General features: G+C 40.9%; 2 protein-coding genes across 7 annotated transcripts in view; one reads left to right on the top strand and one right to left on the bottom strand.

The window, feature by feature from the left end:
* Positions 1-1273, top strand: part of fanca (FA complementation group A) — a gene marked incomplete at its 3' end in the record, with an annotated part of 33856 nt that extends 32583 nt beyond the window's left edge. The window contains exons 38-42 of the mRNA XM_079285519.1: positions 395-488; positions 585-660; positions 758-902; positions 976-1074; positions 1175-1273. Of these exons, the coding sequence (XP_079141645.1) occupies positions 395-488; positions 585-660; positions 758-902; positions 976-1074; positions 1175-1273 (513 nt within the window). The remainder of the gene's footprint in view (positions 1-394; positions 489-584; positions 661-757; positions 903-975; positions 1075-1174) is intronic.
* A 421-nt stretch (positions 1274-1694) lies between these two features.
* Positions 1695-8860, bottom strand: znf276 (zinc finger protein 276). 6 transcript variants are annotated; one of them, XM_079285639.1, is made up of 12 exons: positions 8749-8860; positions 7839-8147; positions 7094-7412; positions 6983-7023; positions 6491-6880; positions 6165-6240; positions 4672-4755; positions 4439-4558; positions 4200-4275; positions 3960-4077; positions 3181-3280; positions 1695-2784 (listed from the first exon to the last, which is right to left on the bottom strand). In XM_079285639.1, exons 2-12 carry the CDS (start codon positions 8080-8082, stop codon positions 2496-2498), a joined length of 1857 nt encoding a protein of 618 aa, XP_079141765.1. In that variant the 5' UTR covers positions 8083-8147; positions 8749-8860; the 3' UTR covers positions 1695-2495. The 6 variants fall into 6 exon arrangements, with proteins under 6 accessions (XP_079141765.1, XP_079141770.1, XP_079141769.1 ...); XM_079285644.1 differs by having other exon boundaries at positions 1695-2615; XM_079285643.1 differs by having other exon boundaries at positions 1695-2232.
* Between the last annotated feature and the right edge of the window lie 8640 nt (positions 8861-17500).

Genomic DNA, 17500 nt, shown 5'->3' with positions numbered 1-17500 from the left:
TTAGTTGTGGGTTAATTGTTGTGTTATAAAGGTATGACCATGACTAGAGTTCCCGCTCAATACATATAAGACAACTAGCGCTGACAACAGCAAAGAATACATTTAGCTGCCTGTTGAATGCAGACAGCAGTTGTTTCGGCTATGCACCGGTATAATGGTGTGTGAAGAATTCATATCATACCGGAAATAAAAAACCGGTATACTGCCCAGCCCTACTATAGTTTGGGCAATTTTGTACCAATATCTGACGGGCCGGATTAAAAGGCCCAACGGGCCGTATCCGGCTCGCGGGCCGTAGTTTGCCCATGCCTGCTCGAAGCACACCAGCTGCTTCTTTTGCTTCTACTGTAACTACAGCATGAGGGCGTCTCTGTGTGTAATGTTCCATCTGCAGGAGAGGAGCCTCCAGACAGCCACAGATCTCTGCAGCGACCTTCTGCTCGCGTTAGTGGACTCGGCAGACTGGCTGCTCGTCTTCCAACCAAACGGTACATCGTTTAATATTCTCAAAAACCACATCTCTGTCCACTCTGCACGCTCAACATTAAATCTAACAGCTGTTTGTTTTCTGTCTAAAACTCAAGAACGAGGCGTTTACCAGCCGATCGCGATGGTGGCGTCAGATGAGCTGAACCGACTGATGCCGTGGGCCTTCTACAGGTTAGTTCTTTGTTTCCCATCATGTTGTCACTTTTAGACTCTAGATACGACCTGTAGAGGTTAGACAGTTACAGCAGTTCTTAATGCGTGCGTTTAGCCTGCTGCTCCAGCAGAGTGCCGAGCTGCTGCAGAGAGCGGCGTGTTGTCCGGGCTTCCTCCACACCTCCGTCCTCTGCTACGTGGCTCTGCTGCAGCTCTTCCTGGAAGGAGACACGCTCACGCCGGCTGGCCAACCCGATCAGGTGACCGAGCCGCAGATGATGTGGTTTATTTCAGCGTGGCATAATTCAAACCATTCAAAATTGTTCTTGTCAGATGGAGCCTTTCCGGATTCTGAGCCGCGCCAAGCAGTTTCTCCTGAGAGTGATCCCGCAGACGCCTCCCACCGCTCTGTCCTCCAGCCGACTCAGACAGGTAACCAACACCCGCACGCCTCTTTTTATAGGATCTTCTGCTGACAGCATTCACTCTACTCTCGCTTCCATCTCATCTCCCCCCCCCCACCCCCGTCCAGCTGGAGTCCCAGTGCGTAGACCTGGACCCCGAGGTGGCATCGGCTCTGTCGGTGCACCTGGACCCTCACAGCCTCAGCCCAGAGATGGAGTTCCTCTGAAAAAGCTGTGGCGTGTCCCCCCCCCCCCCCCCCCCCGTCTAAAGTGAACAGGGACACTAAATCTTCTCCAGTCCCTCGAGCTTGAGAGTCCGCCACAGTAATGGTTTTTTTATACATAATACACACAGGATTTTATTATACACATGAACATCAGAAGCCCTTTCAGATAGAAACTCTTAAAGAGTGCTTGGTATTGTAATAACTTAATAAAAAAACTGACATAAAACTGATCAAAATCATTCTCTGTGAAGCGCTTCAGGTATATCCTGGTAACAAGAAGAGTGCATTGTGGGACGTGTAACTGCTACTGTGTACTTCAGCTATGAATTAAAACCAGTCCACAGGTGGCGTTATCACCTTTGTAACAGAGGTGGTTGCCGTCTTTTCGAGTTCTAATCCTTCCGATTTTAATTGAATCCGACCATATATGCTATTTATGGCCGCCATATTTTTCACTCTGTAATTATGTGGTTATGTTAATTATCACACTCAAATCGCCCACCTACGAATGTGGGGCTGACCGGAAATGACCCGGCGCTGCTGTTGATCTGTATCGAATTACTGCTCATGCAAACCCAACATTACTGTACCCTCTGCTGCTGCTACACATCATTCAACTGGCAAAGAAACTAAAAACAAACACTGGGTGACTTTTATTGTGAAGCAGTTACAGAAAACGCAGTCGCAGAGGTTGGCACCGGCGGCGGTCATTCATGAAATGGCGAAAAAGCTGCTGTCATTTTTGGGCTTTTTCAAATATTTTTTTGGGACAGTGGATCCATTTTTAAATTTGTGGGTTACAGTTACGCCAGCTGCTCATACCTGCGGTTCACACTGAAAACGCCCCACCTGTCGACCCAGAATCTTAGATCCTCAATGCCGCCAGAGCGTCAGCCTGCACTGCAGTCAATGTTACATGTGGAGGAAAGACTTGTGGCAAACGGTGGTCGGAAGATGTCCTGACGATGAAATAAAAGAGGACGTGTGGAATGAAAACTGAAGCGCCCATAAGATAGTAATCATCAGCAGATTGGTCAAGATCTACCAAAATGGAACTTAAATGCTGAAGACAACAGTTTGTTGTGATGACACACAAAGCTGCTATGTTGTAGAGAAGTGAGTTAGCCATCAGTATTGCCCAGTCCATGACACTGAATGTGAAAACCACAGTACAGGTTTTCAGAGCTGGGGAAAATCAGCAGATCTGGACCCTCTCCCTCCGTCATCTCTCCTGGTCTTGCTGAACCACCTCTCCGGTCAGAGCGATGGTGTGCAGGTCTGAGTATGATGGTGGCAGAGACGGCTGCTGCTGCTCGTGGCTGCTGCCTCTCTGAACCTTGGCCTGAATGAGCGGGTGGACCATGGACATGTGGACGTTCAGGTTGTGGGCTTTCTCGAAGCGCTTCCCGCACATCAGGCACGCAAACTCCAGGTCGGCCTCCGCCTTGTGCTTGGTCATGTGGTATTTCAGCGACGCTCGCTGGCGACACTGGAATCCGCAGACCTCACATCTGAAGGTGAAGAAATATATATATATATATATATATATATATATATATATATATATATATATATATATATATATATATATATATATATATATATATATATATATATATATATATATATATATATATATATATATATATATATATATATATATATATATATATATATATATATATATATATATATATATATATATATATATATATATATATATATATATATATATATATATATATATATATATTTTAAACTACTAATTTATAGACCAGTTCACAGTTCTTAATTCTAAATGATATACCAAAAATCGAAATGCAGTGCCGGGTCAGACTTATGCTTCATTTTACATCAACAACTGAACAGAAGTTTGAAAGCGGGAAAATCACATCATCTGTACTCACTGAAGTGGCTTGGCCCCTGAATGTCTCATCTGGTGAACTGAGAGGTGTTTCCTCTGTTTGAAAGTTTGGCCACACTGGTCACAAATGTAGTTCCTCTCCTCTGGAAACATGCAGATGACAAACTTCAGCCAAAATACACATTAACCCTCTGAACCTCTGATGGAAAAGCATGTTTTCTTTAAACAATTGCTAAAACTACATTGTTTATCGTCAGATTTTCAACTTTCGGAGGGTTCTTAAACACATCATGTTTGACAAACACTTTAGTCAGAAAACACAACCGAAACAGCTTAAAATTGTGATATTTCATTCTACATGTCTCATTTAAAATACTGCCCCGAATAAACCTTTTGCTTTAACCAGATCCTGCAAAAAACATTAGCATCAAAATGTCTGGTTGAATCGGTTTCCCAACAGCGGACTAAAGAACTCCAACAGAGAAACGGGTGTTTCAGTTTAACGAGTGGCCGTGTTAACTGGTGCCTCTCAACCGAATGAGTTTGTGGTTGCTCGTAGTAACTTCCGTTAATGGTTAGTATTTGTAGATTCCATTTTGAAAGTCATAACTCGGATGAGCGTTGTCACTAAAAAGAGAATAGCTGGTCCACCTCAAAAGCCAGGGCTGCCTTAAGAGCCCGAGCCAAATTAGTTGCTAACTTCCCCTCAGTTAACTGAGACCAGTGCTCAACATCTTCGTTCAAGGATCGCTCAGCGAAGCAGAGTTCACCCGAAGAGAGCCGGCCGGAGATGAACGACACCCTTCTCTCTGTTGAGCTCACCTGTGTGGATGAGCTTGACGTGTCGCTGCAGGTAGCGGTCGATCATGAAAACCTTGTTGCAGCCGGGATGAGGGCACGGCCGCTCCTTCACCTCCTCGTGGTGCTCCTTGATGTGCTTCTAAACAGCCCCCCATAGGAAAAGACATTCTTTTACTGTACTGGCGCATTCCTAGTAACATACACAGTCACTGATGCAATTAATAGCATGCATCACTAAAATAACAGTGAATGAATTCTGACCTTCAGACCATCCGGAGCTCTATAGACGGCGGTGCAGCCCTGATACGGACACTTGTAGATGTTGGGCAGCTCCTCTCTGAAACAAGTAGTTTGTAAATGCACGTGTGTTCTCTCTTATTCTTTTGTTTCATATAAAATGCTTGCAACTGAGAAACTATATATTTAAATATGATATTTATATGATATTCTGCTGAATGGAGGTTGTGTAGTAAAGGACATGGAAGAGTCAAGCTGTGTACCCTTTAGGTTTGAGCTTGTTCTTCCAGCCGGGTTTGGGTCCTGGTTTTTTCTTTATTTTGGGCTCCACCAGGGCCTTCGTGCTTCTTCTTCTCTTGTTGGAGACGGTCACCCTGCGAGCTCTGGGACACAACGGTTCATTTAACACAGTACCTAGGTCTCTGTCACAAGTCAACTTTCAGTCCGTCTTGGCTGTTTAGAAGACCAACGTTTGCTGAAGGACACCTGCACCCACCTCTTGTCTGAGTAGGGCTCGAACATCTCATCGTCTGATAACCCTCCTTTTCTGCTCTCCTCGAAGTCATCCTCGGAGATGAACCTAGAGACAAACGGACACACACGCAGGTAGAGTTCTTGTAGAAGTTCTGGCCTCTTTATCAATCTCAATCTGATCACATTAAAGGCCGCAAAGCACCCAAAAACTACAGATGTGGAGGTTTTCTCCCACAAATGTGTGGTTATAATGGTGCTGTCCCATCCAGCCCGTTTGGTTCGGTTCAAATTAACTCGGGTCAGTTTGCCCGGTTAGTACGGTCCGTTTGGGCTGGTGTGAAAGCTGTCAATCAAACCCCGGTGTGGACCATAGACTGTATATAAGAAGTGAGCGTGGTCTTGGGGAAGTTTGTTATTTTGGCCGTCGCCATCTTGTTTTTTTTGCAACCAGTGAAAAAAGGTGATGTAGAAACACTGTATACGGCTCTGATAACGACCTCTCAATCACAAGGTAGCCCCACCCGCCTACTCTGCATTATGGTCTGTTTTACTCTAAATGGACCCTAATTTACATCATGCTGAATTAAAGAAGACTTGAAACTAGAGATTGAGACCATAAACTCATGTTTACTGAGGTAATAAATCAAGAGAGAAGTAGAGTCATTTTCTCATAGACTTCTATACAACCAGAGGAGTCGCCCCCTGATGGACATGAGAAAGTGACTATCAGCCTCATTGGCTTCACTTCTCAGAACCGGAGGTTGCTGCCTGGTGCGGACCAAACATGTGCTTCCAAGCGGACTCTGTGTGGTTTATTACTGGCGTGAAAACAAACTAACCATAGGGTTTTATAATAGCTGCTATGGGACTTTAGCATGATTTGAAAAGATAAATTACTAATTAATCTATCAGCCGAACTTATCTGTATTTAAGGCCATGTATATGAGTCAGTGTGGGTATTTTTCAATGATTAATAGGTCAAAAACTGTTCTCCATTTAAAAAAAGTGTCTGACCGTGATCCCACAGTAATACGCCTCATTTGTGCGTCTGTGCGCTCCCTGACGTTCGTCATCTTGGAGCACGTAGTGGGACTTTTGTACAGACCTCTCTCCACTGTTATTCATTATAACATGCGGCCGGTCTGCAGCCAAATAATGCTTGTAATCAGTTATTCATCAAAGAACATAAATAAACGTCACAAGTATTAAAGTACTGCATTAACTTCTGCCAGTCATTTGATTTCTCAACGTGGGTCCTGATGATGCAGGGTGACAATCGGCAAAACTGTCCGATCAACGAGTTACCTGTCCGTCTGTTTACGTCACGTTTAACCCTCTTGGTTCGTTGGGTTGGGGTCATGCAAGAAGTCAGTGTGAACGGGAACCGGACCAGAACTAAAACACAACAACCTATCATTTTTGCCCACTTCGTCCGGACCCAAACTACGGGTGTCAAATCACCCACCAGACGAGAGGAAAGATGGAATCAGATGAGGAAGATAAACTGTGTCTGACCTGTCGGACAGATCGCTGTCAGCGGCCCTGTCTTCCAGCTGGACCGGACACAACGCCCCCTCGGGACCTGTGAAGTCTAATGGAGGGGAAACCACAACCGCGTCAATACAAGGGTTCATACAGACGTAACACGATCATCTGTGTCAGCAACCGCAGTAGAACAGGTTATTGACATATCTCTGCTTTACCGGTTCATGAAAAATACTCTAAAAACATCCATCACAGATCCTCAGAAAAAAAGAAGAAAGAGGCAGCCATTCAGACATTTATCGACAGCAGATTCTGCTTCAAACCTCCTAGGGACAACGAGAGCGATAAACAGTCACCTGTGTTGCCGGTCCAGTTCACCAGCGCTGAGCTCTGAGTCTGTACAGGAAGTGCAGGTGGACTGTGCTGAGCCAGAGTGCTTATACTTCCATTCCCGCTGGGCTGCCCTTCTTCATCCTCCTCCGACATTGCTCTGTCACCGTTGCCACTAACCAACGCCCCACCGCATAAGTCCATGGTGTACCCAGCGTTGGCGGCGGCAGCGCACTGGGCGTCCATGACATACCTGTGGCCGTCGACACAGCTCCAAACGGCCTTGACGGAGCCCCAGCACCGGTCCTCCAGCACCTCCCTCAGGTTGGGGCAGGAGCGGCAGGCCTCTCCGTGGTGGTGGGCCCAGGACACCAGGCTGTGGAGGCACTCGGGGTCTGAGGTGAAGGACTGTGGTGCTGAAAGGAGAACAGCAGAATGTCCCCAACAGAGTAATGCGATGGGTTGTGTTTCATGTGATTTCTGGAAGCAAAAGCAAAGAGTTGAAAGCTTTTATTTACTTGTTGAGGCGTGGTTTACCGAGGCCTCTGGACACTTCTTACTGAAATAGAAACAAACTGTTGTTTGCCTGAACAATTGAGAATCTTTTTTTATTTTTTCTTGGGACTCACCAGCTTTTGAGGTTCTCTTTCCCAACAGGTGGGAGGTTGACTCTCTGCAGAAATCTGAGCAGGATGCCGTGGCACTTGTAGAATTTGGAGTGGCATTTCTTGCAGATGAACTCTGACAAGCGGGGGTCACGGTCCAACTGGACCCCGACCAGCCGCTGGAAGTCCGTGTGGAACAGAAGGGGCGACTGGGCCGCCGCGTCCGACTCATCGTCGACGATGCCGATGGAATCCTGAGGCCACTTGTCGAAGGCGTGCCGCAGGCTGCGCGGCGAAAACTTCCCATGGCAGAGCCGACAGATGGCCGTTGACAGTCTGCCTGCTGGGAAAAGTAACAGGTCAGTGTTTCTTTTAACTGTCATGAGCCAAAAAATCTGCAAATAGAAGCTGATGGGTCTCCAAGAGAAAACGGAGTCAAGTAGCGGATCCTTAATGAAAAGGATATCAGAGCGAACTCAATTTAAAATAATCTGCAAATTAAACTTTACTTTGTCTGTCAAATGCGTGCACAAAACATGGCTGAAGAAATTTCATTTAAATTAACTCTTCCAATAAGCATACACTGTTAACTACTCCGATTTCCACCGTTTATTACCACACACATGATTATGGTGAAAGCAGAATATTGCGAGGGAACAGAAAGAAAAAGCCACTATACTTAATTGCCTTCTTATTGAATGGGGTTTGGTGTGACTTTCTATCTCAAGAAGACAGAACGCAAATATAAGGGTCTGGCACTGACACACACCTGAAGCTCTAGACTTGCTCTCTGGATGTTTTTGTGAGTCGTCGGCCACCGCCACACTGCAGATGGCGGTCTTGTCCTCTGCGGCAGGGTCATCGTGGTAGAAACTGTCCGAGGTTGCAGGGACGGTCTTCCGAGGTCTCCCTCTGTTTCCAGGTGGCCTCTTCTCCTCACTGACGCTCCCCGTTGTCCTGCTGCTCTGTCGCAAAGTCTCCGACGACTTTGGACGTCTGCTTTTCTTCTTCATAGTTTGTTCTAAACCCGGACTCTTCAGCAGCTGATCCCGGTGATGGAGCCCTGCTTCCTGTGCCACTGTGGAGATTTAAATAGCAAGCCAATTCCAATGAGTTCTTATCTTATCAATTTCTGCAGAATAGACAGTTATTTAAATAATGCATGATCTTAAAATCAATGCTCATGTTATATTAGTTATATTTACATCTGTCCAAAAATATTTTCTTATTTGTCTTGGAGCAAGCTACTATTTCCCAAATCCTACGTGCAACAACATACGTTCTTCCTGTTCTAAACATTCATACATTGATTCTAAGTTAAAATGCAGTTTTGGTACGAGCAGCATTTACTCATAAGACACCACTTGGTCTGATTCCTCTATTCTTTGCCGCACCACTATTTATTGGGGACCATATTTGCAAATCCAGTGCAGTTTCATGAATATCATATGACGTAACAAAAAACAAAAATGGATTAAAAACAAATAACGCTAGTTGGAAAACCGACAGATTGAAAAAAAGTCTGGAATATTCTAATTTTGACGTTACGACAAATTTGTGAGTCGCTGTTGTTAATCTCAATAAGGTAACGTTAGCTGGTTAGCCTGCTAACGTCTGCTAGCTAGTGTCAAAATGTCATGTCGTCGTTCTGAATGGTGCAGCCCTGCGGCACAGCCTACCGTCAGACTGTCTGAATCCGAGCACCTCAAGTGCATGTTGTTTTTGAACATAAAAGATGTTTTCACGGGCCTGAACACAGCTCTGTGGTCTCAACGCTGCTCGGCTCCCAGTTGTAAACACTAGAACCCGGAAGTGCTAATTTACCGGAACAAAACGCAGGAGAAGATATGATACAGCGCCGCCCGCCGTCCATACAAAAGAATGTAACCAGTGAAATACAACTAACATGACCAACATACTTTACATATTAAATCAAATGAATGCATGTAGAGAGTAGGCTTTGTTATCTTCATGGCATTATTAGCTGCTGGAAAAGCTTATCATGAATGGCTTCATGCAGACATACAGTATGTAGGATGTGATATTAACCGGCTACAATAAGGCCGAGCTCACAGTTTTATGCTCCTTTATGCTCGTTGTGGCAATCTGAAATATATTATTTTGTATGTATGGGCACTTGTGTTGATGAATAGAAATAGGCCCTAATAATAAATGCAAATGGTGTGTATAGAAATACAAAGATTTTGATTGTTGTCTTATTTTTTATATTTTAAGATCCCCCAGACATGTTTTAAGACATAACAAATGCTTGTTTTCTTTGATAATTTATTTCAGTTTTTTTTCCTCAATGAAAAATCCATATTCTATGAATAGAAAGACATTTTTTATTTCAAAACTTTAATTATCATTAAATGAATATAGTTTGAGAAAAAAGTAATGGTACTCGGTAAAGATAGTAGTAACAACATTTCAATATATAATTAACATATATATATGTGTGTGTATATATATATATATATATATATGTATATGTATATGTATATGTATATGTATATATATATATATGTATGTATATGTGTATATATATATATATATATGTATATATATATATATATATATGTATATATATATGTATATATATATATGTATATATATATATATATGTATATACATATATATATGTATATATATATATATATGTATATACATATATATATGTATATATATGTATATATATATATATATGTATATACATATATATATGTATATACATATATATATGTATATATATATATATGTATATATATATATATATATATGTATATATATATATATATATATATATATGTATATATATATGTATATATGTATATATATATGTATATATATATATATATGTATATATATATGTATATATGTATATATATATGTATATATATATATATATGTATATATGTATATATATATGTATATATATATATATATGTATATATATATGTATATATGTATATATATATATATGTATATATATATATATGTATATGTATATATATATATATATGTATATATATATATATATGTATATATATATATATATATATATATATATATGTATATATATATATATATATATATATGCATATGCATATATATATATATATATGCATATGCATATATATATGCATATGCATATATATATATATATATATATATATATACATATATATATATATATATATATGTATATATATATATATATGCATATGCATATATATATATATATGCATATATATATATATATATGCATATATATATATATGCATATATATATATATATATGCATATATATATATATATATGCATATATATATATATATATGCATATATATATATATATGCATATATATATATATATGCATATATATATATATATATGCATATATATATATATATATATGCATATGCATATATATATATATATGCATATATATATATATATATATGCATATGCATATATATATATATATGCATATGTATATATATATATGCAGATACTGTATATGCATATGTATATAAACTGTATAGTTGCAAATGCATGCACAGAGGTGATGTAAATGGGTCACAGATGCACAGAGACAAATGCCACCTGGACATCTGCTCCTATAAATGTATACAAACACACCAACCCCCACACATTCACATGTGTTTGGGTCATTCTGTCACGCAGGAATCTTACTTATCATATTCTAATCTATAACATGCTCAGCCCTCTAACATGGTGGAGAAATACAGGAGGATGTAAACAATTCAGATCATCATATGCTACACAAAAGTACGAAGAGGAAGATTTTTTTAGCTGCATTTAACAGTAAAGATAATCAAATAGTGTTCTGTGCTATACATTGACGGAGTAATTCGATATTTTGGTAAAAACCGCTTGGTCGCTTTCTATTTGGATGAACTTATTTAACTCTTGGCCAGGAAACAAAGAAGTTTCCCAAAAATGTTTAACTTGCTTTAAGAAATGGTGTTATTTGGGTTGTGAGTAATTTTATTCGAAATCATGTTTCCACACGGGGTTCGACAGTATGGGTTGCCACTAGTGGAAACAACTTTTGACTACTTTTCTAATATATTTGTTGCATTAGTGATATTTAAATATTGCTGGTTACAGTCAGAACCAGACAACGCTGCATGTTTGTTGTTGGTGCGTTTACGATGAGTTTTTTTGACTGAGGAGAAGAGTTTGACGAACTAGGGTTAACTTTTTACGAATTGGCACATAACAGGAAATGGCGGACTTCAATTAAAAGAGATGCAATCTGGATAACTCTGAAGATTCATCTCCATTTCCATGTAGTTATTCATTTGTTAAATTTAGTTTCCCTTCTTGAAGAGATGTGGCAGGTCATCCTATCCTTATCCTTACGACACTTAAATGCTGTTGACCTTGAATTAACAGATATAAGATAAGATAATCCTTTATTAGTCCCTCAGTGGGGAAATTGCAGGATTACAGCAGCATTGCTCACAGCAAATAAAAATAAAAGATAAAAATCAAGTAATATAATAAACTAACAGTAAACAGTACAACAGTAATAAAATAAGACAGTAAAGAAGAATATTAAATATAACATATAACAGCATATACAGAATATACAGACGGAATAAAAATATAAGATAAATACTTAAACGTATTGGATATTGCACGGGATTGCACGGATTAGATATTGTATGCACCAGGTGAATGAATTAAAGTGTTCAGAAGTGTTCAAAGTGTTCGTGTTCAAGTGTTCGTGGTCCACCGAGAGCAGTTTGTTGTGCAGCCTGACAGCAGCGGGGAGGAAGGACTCGCGGTACCTCTCCCTCAGACACCGGGGGTGAATCAGCCGGTGACTGAAGGAGCTGTGCAGAGCTGCCAGAGTGTCCTGCATGGGGCGGGAGGCGTGAGAGATCATCCTCATCGCCATCATCCTCCTGTCTCCCACCACCTCCACAGTATCCAGTGGACACCCCAGCACGCTGCTGGCCTTCCTCACCAGTTTGTCCAGTCTCCTCCTGTCAGCTGCCGCGATGCTGCTGCTCCAGAAGACCACTCCATAGAAGATGGCTGATGCCACCACGGAGTCGAAGAAAGAGTCTGCTCTGACCTTTTTTATAAAGGGCGTGAGCGTGGTCAGTCCAGTCCAGTTTATTGTTCAAGTGAACACCCAGGTACTTATACGACTTCACGACCTCAATGTCCAGTCCCTGGATGCTCACCGGTGTCGGAGGAGGGCGTTTTCCCCGGCGGAGTCCACCACCAGCTCCTCGGTCTTGCTGGAGTTGATGTGGAGGCGGTTCCGCTGGCACCATCCTATAAAGTCCTGGTTTAGTTCCCTGTATTCTCTGTCGTCATCGGCGGAGATGAGGCCGACGATTGCAGAGTCGTCAGAGAACTTTTGCAGGTGGCAGTTGGCAGAGTTGTGTTTGAAGTCCGAGGTGTAAATGGAGAAGAGGAATGGAGCCAGTAGTGAGCGGAGCTACTGTAAAAGGTGGCCACTCGTGCGGCGCCGGAAAGGAAGGACGGGTATTTAACACCGTCTTGACAAACTTCTCTCCCCACGTGACCATATGACCTGATGAATGTAAAATGACTTCTCTTTTCAGATGTGCTTTGGTCTTCACCACCTCCTGATATAAAAAAAGACACGTGACTTTTTAGCTGCTAATGGCTTTCTGTACCGACTACTTGTCTATTTGCTGCTTTGTCTATTTGCTGGTTTAGAGCTGGACAGGTAGTGTGCTGTGGTTTTAATCAGAACTATTTTGCTGGAAACCGAACCATACAGTGAACGTTCGCCATCAAACCAAAGAATGAGCTAAAAGATGCTATAAAAGCTCCATAGAGCAGCAGATTTGGCTGGTAATTCCCCACTGGTTAGCTAACGGCCGCCGCTCCGCACTGAGCTCATGCGGCGGTCACAGCTGATAAGGCCTTCTCCGGTTCCCCCCTCAGTGTGAACACTGTTAGCTCTGCCAGCGCCGGTTCAGCCTATCAGTGGAGGCAATAGAAACGCGCTGAAAAATTCGAATTCATCACATTAAGTGCATCTTTAATCCTTCATCACATATACACAGTTCCAAAATGTGCATATGTGATTATGGATTAGTACACGATATATAGCCTAAATGTAGTTAGGCAATATATATATAGTACTTATAAACCACAGAATTACATCAAATAACAAAGAATGACATCACATAAAACACGTGCCTCTGTTCATGTTATTCTCTTTTAGACGAGTCGCTTAGAATGTCTATTTGTTGTCTGAGTGCTTCTTGATGGATTAGTTCGAGCCAGAGACCAGTTCCTTGTCACTGTGAAGTTCTAATATTGAAAAGATCTGCAGCCATTCTGTCAGCGCTCCCCCTGCACGAAGTTACACCACAAGCTGTTTTTCTCGTCGTGATAAGATCAGTGAGGTTTTTTTTAGGAAGACTGGCAAACGTATCACAGATCACCTCGGTGATCACGTGTGAAAAGGCTGTCGCTCTCACACACATCTGTTCTTCCTGCATCTTTCTGTGTAAACCACACTTTTAATACACATCAGCTAAACCTCTGTCCCTCCTGATGCTATCAGGAGAGGCTGCTGGTCTGTGGTGCAATGCACGACTTGATCTGCACGTCTCTTTATTCACTGTAGGCAGCGAGCAAAAACACCTGCTCCTAAAAAGGTGAATCTTACCATCACGTTTTATTTTACGATCTTGTCAGTAATTTGATAATTCTGATTCAATTATGTTACATTTACTTGGGGCTTGCACGGTGGTGTGGTGGCTAGCACTGTTCTCTCACAGCAAGAGGGGACTGATAATGTAAGGATTGCTTGGAACACAGAATAATGTTGATATCACATAGAATGGCCTGATATAAAACATTTAGCCTAGCATCCTACATTTAGAATGTTTTGTTGTTTGTTAACAACGATGACGTACGGCTGTGTGCACACGCAGTTTGGCACCAGATGTAATGCGGTTTGCGATTGCTTGTCGAACCCACCCGCGTTTCAGTTTAACAAGTGACCGTGTTAACTGGTGACTTGACATCACCCCAACCTTTACCCCTAACCTAATCCCCAACCTTAACCCGTAACATCATTTTTGGCCCCCATGAGGAAGGACTTGGGAAAGTGCTTTCAGATGCTGTTTGACAACCTGACCAGCACTTGGTTTAAGGCATACTGATGCTTTTAGAATGAGAAGATGGCATTTCTTTAACATTTGTGAACACATAGGCCTTCACAGTAACAGCTTGCTTCTCTCTTAACTCTTGTCTGTTTCAATGGAATTCAGTCTAAAGTTACTTATAAGTTAGGGATGAGTTATCATCTCAATCAAATAAATGTATATCTTGTTAGTTTCTGTTCTTAATGCATTTCATGTCTCTTATCAACAGATCTATTGAACTGTTGCTCGGCGTGTGATAAAGTGCATGGGTGACTTCCTGTTAATCAAAATTGCAACGACGCCCACTCTGGTGGTTTTTCTGAGCGTCGCCAGGTATGTGATCATGAGAACATATGAGCAGCTATAAGTGAGATCAGAGCAGATGACTTGACGGACAGCAAAGACAGAGGAGCATCATCACTTCTACACCGAGGACATCATGAGGACTCTGCGCTTCACAGTGGGACTCCTGCTGTTGATCACTCTTTACTACTGCACTGCCATGCGTAGGTTTAGTTTTTTATTTCATTTCATTTATAGATCGTTAGTCTACATAATTATCTGATTGTCCAATGTTATTCATCCTGTTAACTTTCGATTAACATTTTGAAAAAAAAATTCCAAATAAAGTTGGTATTTAAAAGAAAAATAAAACATTTTGTATTTATAAAAATAACAATTCTGTATTTGCCATCACTGTTTGAGCACGAGTACTTTGAGTTAAATCTTGTTTACTGAAATTCCTAACTAAAAAATGTATAGCGTTAAGGGTAATTACATCAACACCATACAAACTTGTTTTTTGGGGGAATTTTGTATTAGTATTTTTACAGTGCGTATGCACATCCCCAAACATCTGCACGGTTTGATAATGGAAATGTATAATGTAACAAACTTATGAAGCCTGATGAAATGTGTCGCTTTAAATGATTTCATTTTGTTCGGTACTTGTCGTGTGTTGAGGTCAGTGAATGGCAGCGTGTTCTGCCACTGATCCTGGTTTTCTTTTGTCTTTCCAGCTCATGCATTGAACCAAATATCGCCTGGATCGTGTTGCTTTAAATTCTTCACAGGCAGGGTGCCGCGCAAGCAAATCGTCTCCGTCACCAAGACCCACAGCAGCTGTCGTGAAAAGGCATTTGTGTATGTTAGACATTGGTTTCCGTCACTAGAGCCACCCTCACCACAGCAATGATGCTACACCACTTTTTGTGTGAACATAAAAAGAATAAAGAAAATGAGTCAATAAATATCACATTTCAAGGAAGAATGTATTTTCCGGCCCTGACTTGCTCTGGATTTATTTATATTTTGCAGGGTCAGCACTGCCAAAGGGAAAGAGATCTGCGTGAGCCAGACTGTGGACTGGGCACAGGAAGCTTTCAAGCAACAGCAAGTCATCGCGGACTAGTGCTCGTCCTCATGGTCACTGAACCTCCAGCCGTCTTCTACGTCATGCAACCATTAACAATTTTACTGATTAACCCTTGTTTTGCTTTGTTCTTCATATTTCCATTTTGCAAAATGTATCGATGCATGCGTTCAAGAAACAAAAACGAAAAATAAATGCTGATGAATATCAGGTTGTATGTCGCTTAATCAAACTGAAGAAGTTTATCAGATTTGTGAGATTTCAGAGCTCAACACTAACTTTTAAAGGGATCAGCTTTTGGTTGCCAAAACTAACAATATGGTTGCCATTTTTCAGTCACCTTATACTGTGAGTAATTGAGATACTATGCAGTTATACGCCAGTTCTTACGAAAGTCTTGTCAATGGCGGTGTTCATCGGCCCGCCACGAGTTGTCACATATCGAGGAGTTGTCTCTATAACAGATGACTGAGCGCACGTGAGTAAAAGCACCAACGTGCAGCGTTCTGCTTCTAACTGTACTAGCAATATTTAAATATCACTAATGCAACACATATCTAAAATGTATTTGAAGTTGTTGTCACTGATGTCAACCAAAGGCCAAGAATTGGTTGCCAATTGCCGATGGCAACCTGGCAACCCTTACTGTAAAGTCCTGCATGTTGAAATGTATCCTATAGAGATTTTTTTGTCAAGGAGACATATGTATATTTCCAGGTTCATACTTTTATGTTGAGTTTCTACTTAAACATGTCTACACTCTAATGTTAAAAAAAACATTTTCCCCCCCATACTGTCTGTGTGAATATACCTGTATTCACTCTTTGTCTGAGCTCGTTTCACTGGAATTGCATTGCTATGCAACAGCTTGGCTCCATGTTTTCTTCCTGTCAGCTGGTTTCATTCACATGCACTGCAGCTGGAAATAAACAGGGACACATATAGAATGTTTACATTTAAAACATGGTTAATGTATTGTATAGTTGTGACATCACAACCGTACAGAAATCCTGTCTGAATGGCGGGCTGTGTGCATTTCTCCGTGGATTGAGTTTCTCTGTATTTATACAGTGCTTAGACCTGCTTTAAAAAAAGACACGGACATCTCACTTTTGACAATGTGGGATCTTTGAATTAGCAGTTGGTCCAGGAAAGTACGTCTTTTCACATCTTACAAAGGAGAGGAACTGCACCCTATAGGGTAATATTTTACTCACAGTGATTCAACCCCTAAATTATCTTTCTCATGTCTACAAGTGAATGCAAGACACGTCATTATCTAGAAGAGGTCAAAGATCACACAGTATATTAAGAAAAGTAACCACAGAAAGTTAGCATTGAGAAAAAAAAGAAAATGGATTGAAATGGTTCAATCTTCTAGTATGGGTCACCATACACCAACATCTGCCACAGCCTTTGCCCCGAAAATGTGAGGAATGAATGAGAATTACTTGCTCCATTGTGTAATTGCAAATAATCCCACCATGAAGTCTGTTTCATATCCCATGCCAAGGAGTTCAGTTCCATTTGTTCAAAAGAATATCTCAATGACGAAATCATTTCAAATTTGATGCAGTTTGTTATATTATTTGCAAGGATTTATGAGAATTTTTTACGCCTTGCTTGAAATAGGCTACACAACTACAATTATCATTAAATTGCATAATAACATTTGGTGGAAATCTAGGTCATAGGTTGAATCAAATACAGCCACAATATGTTTTGAGTCATTTTGAATATTTAGCAAAAACCTTTTACCACCATATTTATTTGTTTATTTATTTATATAATGTGGTATCGGTGTTTACTTTTTACTTTGGTTTTTATTCGTTCATTAATATGAATTAGAGCCTTCCCAGTGCCGTACAGTAGGTGGCAGTATACAC

Source organism: Melanostigma gelatinosum (genome assembly GCF_949748355.1).
Source record: "Melanostigma gelatinosum genome assembly, chromosome: 1".
Classification (NCBI taxonomy): Eukaryota; Metazoa; Chordata; class Actinopteri; order Perciformes; family Zoarcidae; genus Melanostigma; species Melanostigma gelatinosum.
This window is presented reverse-complemented; position numbering and strand designations above follow the sequence as displayed.

Coding starts and splice junctions, on each gene's coding strand:
- znf276 (XM_079285639.1), bottom strand. CDS start 8,082: ATGAAGAAGAAAAGCAGACGTCCAAAGTCGTCGGAGACTTTGCGACAG. Junction 4,756..6,164: donor GACAGCGATCTGTCCGACAG/GTCAGACACAGT, acceptor GTTTGTCTCTAG/GTTCATCTCCGAGGATGACT. Junction 4,559..4,671: donor GAGCCCTACTCAGACAAGAG/GTGGGTGCAGGT, acceptor GTTGTGTCCCAG/AGCTCGCAGGGTGACCGTCT.